Source organism: Agelaius phoeniceus, chromosome 8 (assembly GCF_051311805.1).
Source record: "Agelaius phoeniceus isolate bAgePho1 chromosome 8, bAgePho1.hap1, whole genome shotgun sequence".
Classification (NCBI taxonomy): Eukaryota; Metazoa; Chordata; class Aves; order Passeriformes; family Icteridae; genus Agelaius; species Agelaius phoeniceus.
Window position 1 is genome coordinate 15736891 of NC_135272.1, and position 12318 is coordinate 15749208.

The 12318-nt window shown below is 36.1% G+C and overlaps 1 protein-coding gene across 6 annotated transcripts in view; it reads right to left on the bottom strand.

Moving 5' to 3' along the window:
* Nucleotides 1-12318, bottom strand: part of KCNT2 (potassium sodium-activated channel subfamily T member 2) — a 115370-nt gene that overhangs the window by 85020 nt on the left and 18032 nt on the right. For all 6 annotated transcript variants that reach the window (XM_077182073.1, XM_054638578.2, XM_077182071.1 and 3 more), the window contains exon 2: nt 2260-2339. In XM_077182073.1, the coding sequence (XP_077038188.1) occupies nt 2260-2339 (80 nt within the window). The remainder of the gene's footprint in view (nt 1-2259; nt 2340-12318) is intronic.

Genomic DNA, 12318 nt, shown 5'->3' on the forward strand with positions numbered 1-12318 from the left:
ACTATGTCAAATCTTAACATTTCCTTCTCAGTTTAAACAAGCATTTGCTATTTTTGCAAGCATTTTTAAGTATAGAGTGATACACTATGTTTTACCACTTCTGACTGTGACTTTCACTTTTATTATAATTTCTTCATGCTCTCCTTGCAAGCATTTTTGTAGATTAAATGTCATATTTAGAGAGTTGGTCTAAACAGAGTGACAGATTCCAGGTGAGGATTTTAGAATTATCTCCCATTATTCCTTTCCCATAAGTCACTAATACATTGCTGATTTTCAGCAAAATTATTTCAGTGGCAGCTGGCTTTAGGAGCTGGACCAAAATATGCTCTTAATAGCTCATATCCTAGTGATAGTTATCCTTTATTCATTGACTTGAAACTTCACTTATCTTTTCCCTTTGAGACTTATTGGTGGCTGTGATAATCCAGTGTGTGGTCCTGGCAAGTTACAAGCAAGTCATGCCTGTATGACTATATCACTTTCTCTTTCTCTCTTTTTTTTTTTGTGAGGGTGCTGAGTGACACCTTTGTATGATATTTTTTTATAAATTGTTTGAATTTGATTAGACATTTGCTTGCAGAAAATTGAGTGGAAACTAGATTGACATGAGACATAGATTAAGGCTTGTTTTATCAGTTTACACAAGGATAATAATTAATAATACAGTTGATGTTTCAAGTTACTGGCCCATATGTGATTTAGATCAGGACACTATCCTGTAGAAAATGCTTATAAATTCTAGCCCTGATTGCTCTGGTTGGCAAAACCATGTGGTATTATCAAAAACTGTTTGGTGAACAGGTTTGACTTAGTTACACTATCCAAAACATTCTACTGACAATTTTTTTCTCAATGACAGCAAGTCCATCTTTAATATGTGAAGGAAGGTTTTTAGTGCTCTCCCTGAACAATGTCTAAAATCTCTTATCTTTCTTTATCAGCTCCCTGATACCTCTGGGCAAGAGACTCCTCCTGTTTCAGTGCAGGACTGACTGAATACACATAACTGTACTGAGAGGCAGGTTACAGTGTCAGCAGCAGCTCTTTGGAGGCTTTCCTTAGGGAGATTCTGGTTCTGAGTATTTGGACAAGAACCAAGATCTGCATAAGCAGAAGGAGTGTTTGCACTTACTAATACTGACCATGGCTTGGGGATTTTTCTTGTTACTCGTGATGCCTTTTATTTTTTTTTCTTTCCTTTTAGAGGAATATTTTTCTTCCTACACTTGGAAAATAAAAGAAGCTTAGCCAATAAAATTATCAAGTTCTGTGATATAAAGCTAGTATTTATTTATTGCTAGCTTTTACAGATAGAAGATTTTTTGCTATGTCTTATTTTTGAAAGCTTGATCTAGTCTCCCCAGTTTTGTTTGTCTGGATATTTTCAGACTGGGACATCAAATTTCTTTTATTTTTTTCTGTCTTTTTCCAGGCACAAAACCATGAAACAATTTTAACTGCACAAAGGAAAAATGTATTCTCTGTAGTCTAAAAGCTTTATGTATAAAGCTATTGTAATTTTAGTTTTTACATGTGAAAGGCAAAGAGAGGTAACTTCAGTCCTGCTACACAGAAGAAAATTGTGGTCAGTTACTGATCTTCTGACCTATGAGCTCCACTGTTCTAACCAAGATTGGATAATATTCCATGTTTCCACCCACTTGGACCAGCTGCATGGATGCATTTAAAAAGATGAATATCTTAATTCCTCCACCTTATTTTCTTCCATGAGGCCAATGACATTAAGCACATATCTCAATGAAGATAGATTTAGGTTAGACTATATTGTTGAGACTAGAAGTTAAGTTAGACTATAGGCTAATGACCGGGACTACATTTCTGAAGTACCACCTCCCCAGTAGTCTCATTTCCAAATTTTATTTTTTTTCAGTCAGATAAAGTTTGAAATTTTAGGAATACTTAAGACTTCAAAAAGCTGAGTACTTTTGCAGCTTTTTTCCTTTACCATACTAAGTGTCTTTCCTTTCCTAGTCACAAGGTCACGACTTATCAATGAGCATTGCTGGCAGATCTTTTCAAAGTAGTCAACTTGATCACGACACAGAAATAAAACTATGATTTTTTTAACAGTTTGTGACATCACTGATTCTTTGATCCTGCACGAGCACATTATTTTCAAATTTAAATATTTTAACTCAGAAGAAAATTACTAACTTCACTGTGGCCTTCAACTGAATTTGATTTTACTTAAAAGTATCATAAATATGCTTAACAGAAATTAATCCAACTGCTTACTTGATCTTTGGTTTTTGATGAAGAAGAGCTTTAGTCTCTCTTTAAATGTATTTTCATTCATATAGAATTCAACTTGCACCCTGAAATAATAAAAAAAGAAAATATTAGGATTGGCTATGAAAGATAATAAATCAGTATTTCATAATAGTTTGTTTCTCTAATCATCTATTCTTGATATAAAATAGAAGGGACTTATAGTGAGTGTACAGCCAAAAGCTCACTTGGCCTTGAATGACTAATGTTGAAAGTTTAAAAAAAAGCTCAAACCAAATAAACAAAAACCCCCAACACCACCACCAAGCAGAAGACCTTTCATTTATCCCCTTGACATGCAGAATTATTTTCATATTACTCAAACAGTGTACACTGGAAAATATGAAGGCTCTATGCTTTTGGGATTTTCATTGGATGACCGTTCTCTTATTTGCATGTTAGTAGGGAAGATTTCCTTGATGTCCAGGTTAGCCTCCCATCTCAGTTTAACTCCTTTCCTGTAAAAGTGACGTTCTACTGATCCTTCTTTTTTCTGTCTTCTTCATATTTCTGTTGAATGTTCATGTTTCAGTCCATTTGTTTGTACTCCCCTATCATCACTTGTGTACCAAACAAAACAACCCTCTCTGAACTTGGTTTTGTCACCATGAAACAGTGAGAGCTGAAAGCAAAATTATGTTGCACTCACACAATATTGTACAGAAAATAACTCTCCTCCTGATTATATTAAAGCAACAAGGGCATCTTTCCTCCATTCCCTCAGAGGTGCCTAGATATATTTCATCCTTCTGTCCCTCAGTTCACCTGAGTACCGCTCATGCAATAGTTACACAGACTAGAAGAGAGAACTGTTGCAGGGACTGGCCAGGGAGGAAGGTGTGTTCCAGTTCTGTAGAAAACCTCGGGCTGTTCAGAGTTGAGGAGCTGCAGTGCTTGCTGGAAGATGAGAGCAGCATTACTCTCATTCTCACTAAGTCCCTGCTCTACCCAAATTACTGACTCTCCCTCCCCAAGCCAGTTGTCCCCGAGCAATGAATCTCTACCCCAGCACATCTGTGTCTTCCTGAGCACTCAGAGCTCAGCTGGGGAAGGGCTATTATTGCTCAAGAATAAAGTAACACCACATGAGTAAGTTAATTCCCTACATCTCCCTTTCTCTGTAGCTCATCATGTTTTGCACAGCTGCATGTACTTTTCTGTTCATAAGCATGCTTGAACTTTATTTCAGCATTTCTTCTCAGCAGTCTTTCATCACATAACTCCAACTACTTGGTTTTATAGGTAGTCATATTCTTCTAGCAGAATCCTGACTTTAGTTTTTCCCTTCTTGCATGTGAAGCCTTTTGCTGAAACAATTTTTGTACGATATACTGTTACCTGTAGTGTCTCTCAAAAAGTTGTCTATACCAGATCTTTCCATGCACTTATGGAATTGATGGGTTTTTTACTTATGGGCTTAGAATGGGTGACATCTCGGGCAATGTGACTTTTCATGCTTGCCTATTACCAGAAGTTTAGACATATCACTTTGTAGGACAGGGTCATAAAAAGAAGGCTCTGTGACCACTCAGTGAAGTCAGTTAATTTTAACTAGTCATTGCCTTTGGTGTGTTTTATTCTAGTGTTTCTTACAGCATGGGTAATTTACACTACTTCCTATTCAAAGGAAGCACAAACACAACCTTATTTTCAAGAATCTATTTTCCAAGGTACTTACTGTCATTAATGCAGTGACAGTTTTAGTGGGAAACATCTCCCATGATTTGGCAGCTGCCACATGCTAAGTGTACATACTTAATCTTCAAGGATATATTTCAAGAGTTAAACAAAGTGGCACAAGCTACTGAAGTAAGGGATGTTATTGAAAAGATGCATGATGTGTTTGTTGGGTTTAACACATTCTGAATTAATCTATCAGCATTCTGGTAAGAAAATCTCAGTAATCACTTACCATGAAAAAGCAACATGTTAACAGTGGGCCATGATTTAATGATAAAGAGGGAAGTGGCTGTGGGAGCTATTCACCCTCCTATCACCAGCACTATGAATTGCTCTGGTGGCCTTCTAACAGCTGTCCACTTGGCTTTTCTTAGAAACCTGGGCTCACAGGAAACTGGGATTCCACAGTGCAGCAGTTTCCATGGCAAAATGGATTGCAAATGCTGCTAATGCCACTTCTGTGGCTCCTTCTCTATCCCCTGACTTCTTTAAACTTTAGTAAAAACTGTAGTGGCCTTCTACACTTGCAGAAATACATTATCACACGTCTGTAATCAATGCACTCACCTGATACTCTGGCTACCAGAGAATATTTCACTTTGTTTGCTGAAGTTTGCTATTTGCTAAGTAAAGTTAAGTATGGCTGGCTGAAGGAGCCCTTGGCAAGGAGATAAATCTCTAGATACTGATCTTTCCCAAGACTACTTTTTATTTCTAAGGAGAACCCTCATTCTACTTGAATGTTCCTTACAATCTTTAAATGGTTAATGTTTTAACTCAAGTATTTGCTCTTTTCTGTATTTTCCCACTATGAAGTGTAGCCTAGAAAAGGAGGTTTTGGGGAACCTACAAAAAATAAATTTTGACCCCCCATTGAAATATTGAGAACATTTTGTAGCAGCAGTGGTAAAGGGCTTGAACAAGATTTTCCTGGACTAAATTGGTACAGGTTATTAAGGATATTTCAAGTGAGGGAATGAAATTCTTGGGATACACTTATATAAAACTTGATTACTCTGTTGCAGGATATTTGAAATTTGATTGCAAGCAAATGGTTTTGACAAAATGGCCCACCACACAGGTCAGGGTTATAGTATTTATACATGCAGATCACCTGGCCTACAGAATACATTTGGGTTTATTCAGTACTTATAATGTAACTTGAAAATGTAGTTTCAACAATTTGCTTCATGTTTATCTTCCTGTAAAAGACAGTCCACCCTAACCAGAAGGAAGTCAAGCTGAAGGATTAAAATGGGAGAGAAATGATGAGACATTCATTGATGAATGTAAAGATTTTGTTTTTGTATTCAGTTAATAGCTTCAGAATTTTTCAGTGCATGTAGCTGGTATTGAATATTCCATGAAAAGCTGCTTTTGGATGTTAAAAGAACAGGTCTTATGTTTACTGACTCTTACTTCAGCTGTGTTGAAAATGCACATATACATGATGCACCTGTAGCAAAAACTACTGAAGTTCTATTATTGTCCTGAAAACAGAGTGGTGTGTTAAAACTCACTACCATTGGTAGTGGCCATCACTAGTTTAAACCCAAAGAAAAGTGATGTCACTGAAATAACTTCAAATCTTTCAAACTGCAACAATCATCTTGAAGTACCCCAAGTCCTCACTGCATTGATATAATTCAGTTAAGATGCAATTTGAGAAGTATACTTTAATGTAATACAAAGTATAGAAGGAAAATCCTAATTCCTGTCAAGGACACTAATGCAGAACACAGCTGGTGGCTGTAAAAGATTGGGACCAATCTCTGTGCTGTGGCTACTTAACTAATTTTTCCTGCATTTTTCCATCACTATCTACAATGTCATTCTAACCCCATAGCCACACTTTACTATAGTAACAGTATTATCTTGCACCCTCAAAGCGACAAATTGTCTTTCTTTCATGTTAAAAAACCAGATTTGGCAGAAATAATCATTTCACAAATGAAAGTATGAGCTGGATTTCTCACTACATGCATGCCAAGAGCTGTAAATGCTTATGTTTACTATTTATTGATGTTGGAATCAAGAAAAGGTATTAAGTGTACAAACAGAGCCAATCTGAAGAAAAATACTTACATTTATTTAAATCTGTCATTTTAGAAAAGGACATCTCATATTTTTCCTACAAAGAAAGCCTCAAAATAGGAAAGGAATATGGAGGTTTTTTTATTGGGATTTGCCAATTCAATATATGTGAAATCCTGTTAGATTTCAGACCTGACAGCTTATTATATAGGGTATAGATGGGTGCTTAAAAATGAAGCACCTGAACTGCTAAAGTGAACTGCTATTATAAGATCTTACTTTACTGCAATAAAAAAGGAAATAAGTATTTTTTTCTTATAGCTTTCATGAAAAGGATTAGTGTGTTTTAAGGATGACTGTCATGGGTAACACTTCTATTTGAAGTTTTGCAAGTTCTGAAGCACTCAGAACTCTTTTAAAAGCACAGTAAGCACACTTGCTGAAGGTGTTTGCCATGCACTGTGCTGGTAAAATCTAACTTTTGCAATATGGTCCTGCACTTTCTGAAATATGATTCTAACAAGTACAGAGTACTTAAAATTGACAGGTATAAGATCATTTTCTGATGGGGATTCTCATCAGTTTAGTAGGAACAAACCAATAAATATTTTCAAGAACTCTGCAGAACTGTGTATGTGCAGTATTGTCTTGTAGATTCTTTATGATATCTGACACCGGGAAACTACATGACAGAGCACAGGTTCCACAGGGATTTTTTAGTTAGAAGCTCCCTTTCATATCAGTGAATCTGAGTTAAACTCAGTGATGTTTTTCCAGGCTTACCTATATTCACTAGGTGATGTAATTGGATGTTAACATAACTAACAGATTTATAGATACCAGGTGTTACCAGTGTCACTGTAAATTATTCTCTGCTTTAATGAAACAGAAATAGCATAAGCTGAGTTAAAAACAAGCTATAAAATAAAGGATTAAGGATGTATAAATAATCTTAGAGATCAGAACTGTATCTTATGCTCAAATTCTTTTTAGTGTCTCCCTTCCATAAGTGATGCTTTGATTGAAACAAAACTAAGACGGCATCAAAAAACTGGCAAAACCAAATTTTTCAGCTTGCACACAGTAAAAATTTGTATCTGCAACCACAAAAAAATACTTTCTATGTCAAGGCAAACTTTTCATTTACTTAACTGTTCAAACATCAAAATGCTAAAAAAATTCAACCCTTAATTAAAACTATCTTCCTTACAATTTAAATAGTACATGTGTCTGTATTTTTATGGATATAAATAGAAATGTATCTTGAAATCTGAATGTAGCCAGCTTCATCCTCCTTTTTGCAATTAGTTACATAAAATTGTCCTCGTGAAACCGATACAGGTCTATGGCAGCAATTTAATATTACAGCAACAGAGAGAGGAAATGACATTATCAAACATTTCTGTGGAAGATATCTCAATTTTTTTCATTCCTTTGAGGGTAAGATTTTTAAGAGAAACACTAACAGCAAGAGATGAGACTCAGCAGCAGGTAGTATGCATGGTTTTCAATCAATTAATAATACTTTTGATTTAATCCCTTATTCACAGTCTTGTACACTCAAAAAAGGAAATTATTATCTCACCCCTGCATTCATGAAAATCCATCAACAATTCACCATTCTAGTAATGGTGTAGTAATAAAAAGAATGAGTTTGCAATCTGTAATAATTGTCATTAGAAATTTTGTTAAAGGAGAAAATACTATCATGCTTTAATATGGGAAAAGAAATCTTTAAGTAGTTTCCTTCACACTCTTGACTTTTTACTGCAAATATTAGCTGAGGTGAGAAAGTTAATAAAACAAATGTGAATGATGCATTAATAGTGCACTTTGAAGCTAAAGTTTCAAAGAAAACCACTGAAGGAAGATGCTTAGTAGATTTTCCAAGACTTTTTTATCTCATACAAGGTGAGGAAATGGATATTTTAAAATATTTTTATTGCATGTAAAAATAGCTCTTTTTAACTTCTGGGCAAAAATACTTCACATGTAGGATACAACCAGCACAGAGCTGCTGCAATGAAAATCCATTATGCAAGGGTTTTTTACTGGCTAAGTCTGAGTAACAGGATGTGCTCCATGAGTTTGATTCCAGGCACTGCTCAGTTTTATGGAGTTGTGCCAATTAACCAAAACCTGAAGAGCAGGATAGTTAATTTGTTGCTTTTTGTTTTCTTTTTATAGTAGTGGCAACTATTTGTCAAAAAGAGACTTGAAAGGAACTCGTTGAAATCAAGCGTTCTGTGATAACTCCTTTCTGCGAGCCTGGCTTTAACTGTATTAGAGCATTAGGATCAAAATACAAAGTAACCCACTGCAAGCTATTTGTTGCACTCTATTCCTCTGTATCACAGCTGCTCATCCCTTATCCGTGGCTGATCTAAAACAAAGATCCTTCCCCTGCAACCCCAGCACTCTCCCTGTCCCCCTGTGATAGGTGAAGCACACACTGGGTCAGGCAGTTTGCGCAAACATCTCACACACACAGGTTACTGTTCTTGAGTAACAACATGTCTCGAGTTGTTGATTTAAAATGTAACAGTGCTTTCTGCTACAGGGTTTTAATGCTGAGCACTGCACACCTTTCATTTGGAGCTATTTATTTTTGCTTACCAAACTTCTCTGTGTGCATGTAATGTTGCCAGTTAATTGTTACCTCAGTAAGACTTGTTCTCTCAAAAAAAACCCCCTTAATTATTTTCCTAAGTAGACACACCCATGTCAATCCTGAAGAAAGTCTGTAGGGTCAGTGGTAGTTTAAGGAGTTCGATAGCCCTCCATCTATTTGCCTTCTTGCCCCCAGTCTCTTTCTTTGGTTCTCTGAAACCTTTTCCCTGCTACTTCATCCATGCTCAGAGTCCACAGTTTACTGTCCACAGTCCTCTCATTGCACCTCCTTCTTCCTGTTCTTCCATCCAGATTTTAAGAAAACTTACAGTCCCTTCTTTAACAGTTCCTTTTGTCTAGTTCCTTGCAGATTTCACCCTTTCTTTCTTTCTTTCTCTGAGGATGACACAATTTCACTATTTGACTTGAAAACACTGAGGAAATGGCACACTGTCCCACCCATGGGGTTTTCTTTGCTCTAATTCCCTACATGGACCTTTGCTTTCAACATATCTTTCTTCTTTACACTCTCACCATCTGGAATTGTAACTTGGACTCTGTAGCTTCACTATTCCTAAAGTTATCATTTCATGACTTTGAGAAACCTGTCTTTTGAGATGTTTACCTTTTCTCTACTCTTGAATTATTCCCTCAAGTCTACTTCCATTATTGCACATTAGGATACCCAACAAATATCAGGCCTTTAATAAATAAACTCTGCAGCACTGCCTAAATGCCACGTGGGCACCTCAGTTTTGGTGCTATGGCCCTTAAAAATCCTTCTTCCTCAAGCCCACTTGGTGACCACTTGTAAAAACATCCACTCTATGTCCAAAATAGATGGATGGTAGTGATGGAGTTGAGTCACTCCGACCCAAACATTTAACATGTGATGTTATTTCTCTGTGGATTTTATTTTAATAAGTTTTGATTCAATTTGCCCCCCATTTAACACTTTTCTCTTAGAAAACAAGCAGTAAACACGATGAGGGACATTGTCATGGAGATTATCCAGATAAAGATAGAAACAGGTGTTCAGAGAAATAACAGCCTCAAACTGTTCTGGTAGATTTTGTTATGCCTAAAGAATTACATGAACAAAAATCTTGTAGACTCATTGCTTACTTTAGATATGGCAGTTTACAGGTCCATACACCTTTCTTACACATCAAGAAATACCTGTGAATGAAAGGTGCCATCTTTGCTTGTTTTTTGGTTTGGTTGGTTTGGGGGTTTTTGGTGTAGGTGTAATAGTCCAGAGCATAAGCCAGCAAGAGACACTGTGTGAACTCTGGTCTCCTGTTAACAAGAGAAAGGGTAAATCCATGTCCTAACATGAAGGAAATGCTGAACAAACTCTTCTCACTTTGGTCCCTTGCAAGGGACTCCAGTTAGCTTCTGATTACCGCAGAAATTCAAATCACTATTTACTTAAACTCTACTTCTCATTTCTAAGGCTCTGACTGTTCTGTTACTCCTCTTCAGTAAGGTATCTTTTACTTCTCATTTTTCATCTTTTCAAAACCAGCAAGTAGAACAAGGCTGAGTGCCTTGGTATCCCCACAGATTAGATGGCCAATCCCAGTTTTATTTTTACTTTGATATAAGGAGATTTAATTTTCTGGAATCACAGCAGAAGTAAAGCAGAAGGAAGTAAAAAAGCAGATGGATAGAAAAATAAATTTAAAAAAAAAGGAACAAAAAAACTTTGTGGGTGAATCCAAATCTGTCATTTTTAAGTATCACATGACCAAGTGTAAAATATTATATTAAATAAGACTTGTTAATATGTAGCCTGAAACCAGAACCCTATTCCTAGCAGATTTGATCCAGTCACTGAGATTAATGGAACATTATATTCACTTAAAGCTGAGTAAAATAATCAAATAGTAAAAATATTCAAACTAGATATTTTCCTATTCCTTAAAGCATTTAATTAGTATTTTTCACCCAAAATAAAGGTAAATTTCTTTCTGTGTCAACTGTACAACATATTTTACATTGTGTATTTTACATTTAACTGGGAGGTCAATGTGAGATCCAATAGAGCATATTTAATCTATATCTATATATTTAATATAATTCCACAGCTTTTTATTGTCACCATCTTGTTCTATTATTACTTCTGTTTGCTAGCTTTTTTTCTTTTGTTCTTTTTTACTGTATTATGCTAGTTATACTTGGCAGTCTTCAATTATAGCCAACAATTTATTCAGTGTTTCCTGAAACAAATGCACAGTACAATTATATCAAGTCAGAAAAATGTATTTCAAAGGCTCTGGGGTTTTTTCCAAACTCAAATATTGGGATTTAGTAAATTAATCTATATTTTACTTTATAGGGGGATTATAGGGGAAAATTATAGGGGAATATTAGCCGTACCTACCCAAAAGGAAATGGATCTTTATGAAAAATGGTCTTAAACTACAGCATTCAGTGTGAATTTACACAATATTATATGGAGTCTTACCCACTGATTAACATTTCATAAGGATAGAAATTTCAGAAATGCAATGTTCTAAGATAGAAATGTCAACATGTCATGTAAAAACATGTCCTTTTTTTCCCCTCTGAAAATTTTGTTCAATGAGGTAATTGTATTTTATACGTTTTTACAGTTCTTTAAGTAGAAAATAGACTCAGTTTTTCCAAGGAAAATGCATTCATCAACCAAAGTATTGTTTTGTTTTCATTTCAATTTTAACACTACCTGGGATTTTTGACCCAATTAAAACAGAATGTGCCTTCTATATTTCCTGTGATGTGATAATAAGATGACGCCTCAAAACCTGACTCACATAATTCCCTCAAAAACTATTTACTCTGCTGCAGAAAAAATCTTGCAGGTAAAATTCATCTCCAGTGAAAGGTTGGAACTCAGTCTACAACTCGCCCATGCCCATTTTTCTGCAAAGGTATCCAGGTACGAGCTACATTTTCAGATACCAGTGGGCTTACTGCCATGTCACAGGAAAGTAAGCAGTGAAATTCCTAAGACACAATAACCTTCACATATTTAAATCTGACTTAACCAGAATGAAGTTTTAGTCTTCAGTGCTCTTATCTGTAGCCTGTGTGTGTGCAATCTCCACACCTGTGATACACACATCTTTGATTCCCATTATTTGACCTCTTGGCTGTTTCCTTCAGCTCAGGAAAGACAAGTGCTCAATTTCACTCCCTGTTATCACCTTTGCTACTTACTCCCTTCCTCCCATCCCTAATCCTCGCAACTTCCTCCTGCCACCCCCTAGCTGTCAGCACAGTTTGCTTTGTCACCTCCTCATCCCCTCCGGAGAGGGATGTGATGAGTGTGGAATAGGTGCCAAAGCTGCTCTCCAGGGCCCTCTGCAGCAGAGTGGCTCAGAGCAGCTCATACAGCACAAACAAGGCTGGCTGAGATGTGCTATGTGCAAGGTAAATCCTTGTATATATCTACGTTGCAGTGTAAACATGTTTATTTATATAGGACTGACAAGTTAAGATTATTGTACTTCCATAGAAATTGCCTGAAAACTGTGCTTGACAGGTGCCTTGTAGTGCAACAGGGTGTAAATAGAAGTCTGACAGTCCAAATCACTATTGCAGCAGAAATCCACAAAGGCCAAAATATTAGCACTTATTATTTCTCCAGCTGTGTCTTTAAAAAAAAACCACAACTAGAAGATAAACAAACAGAAACATAAAAGTATGAAAAAAAAT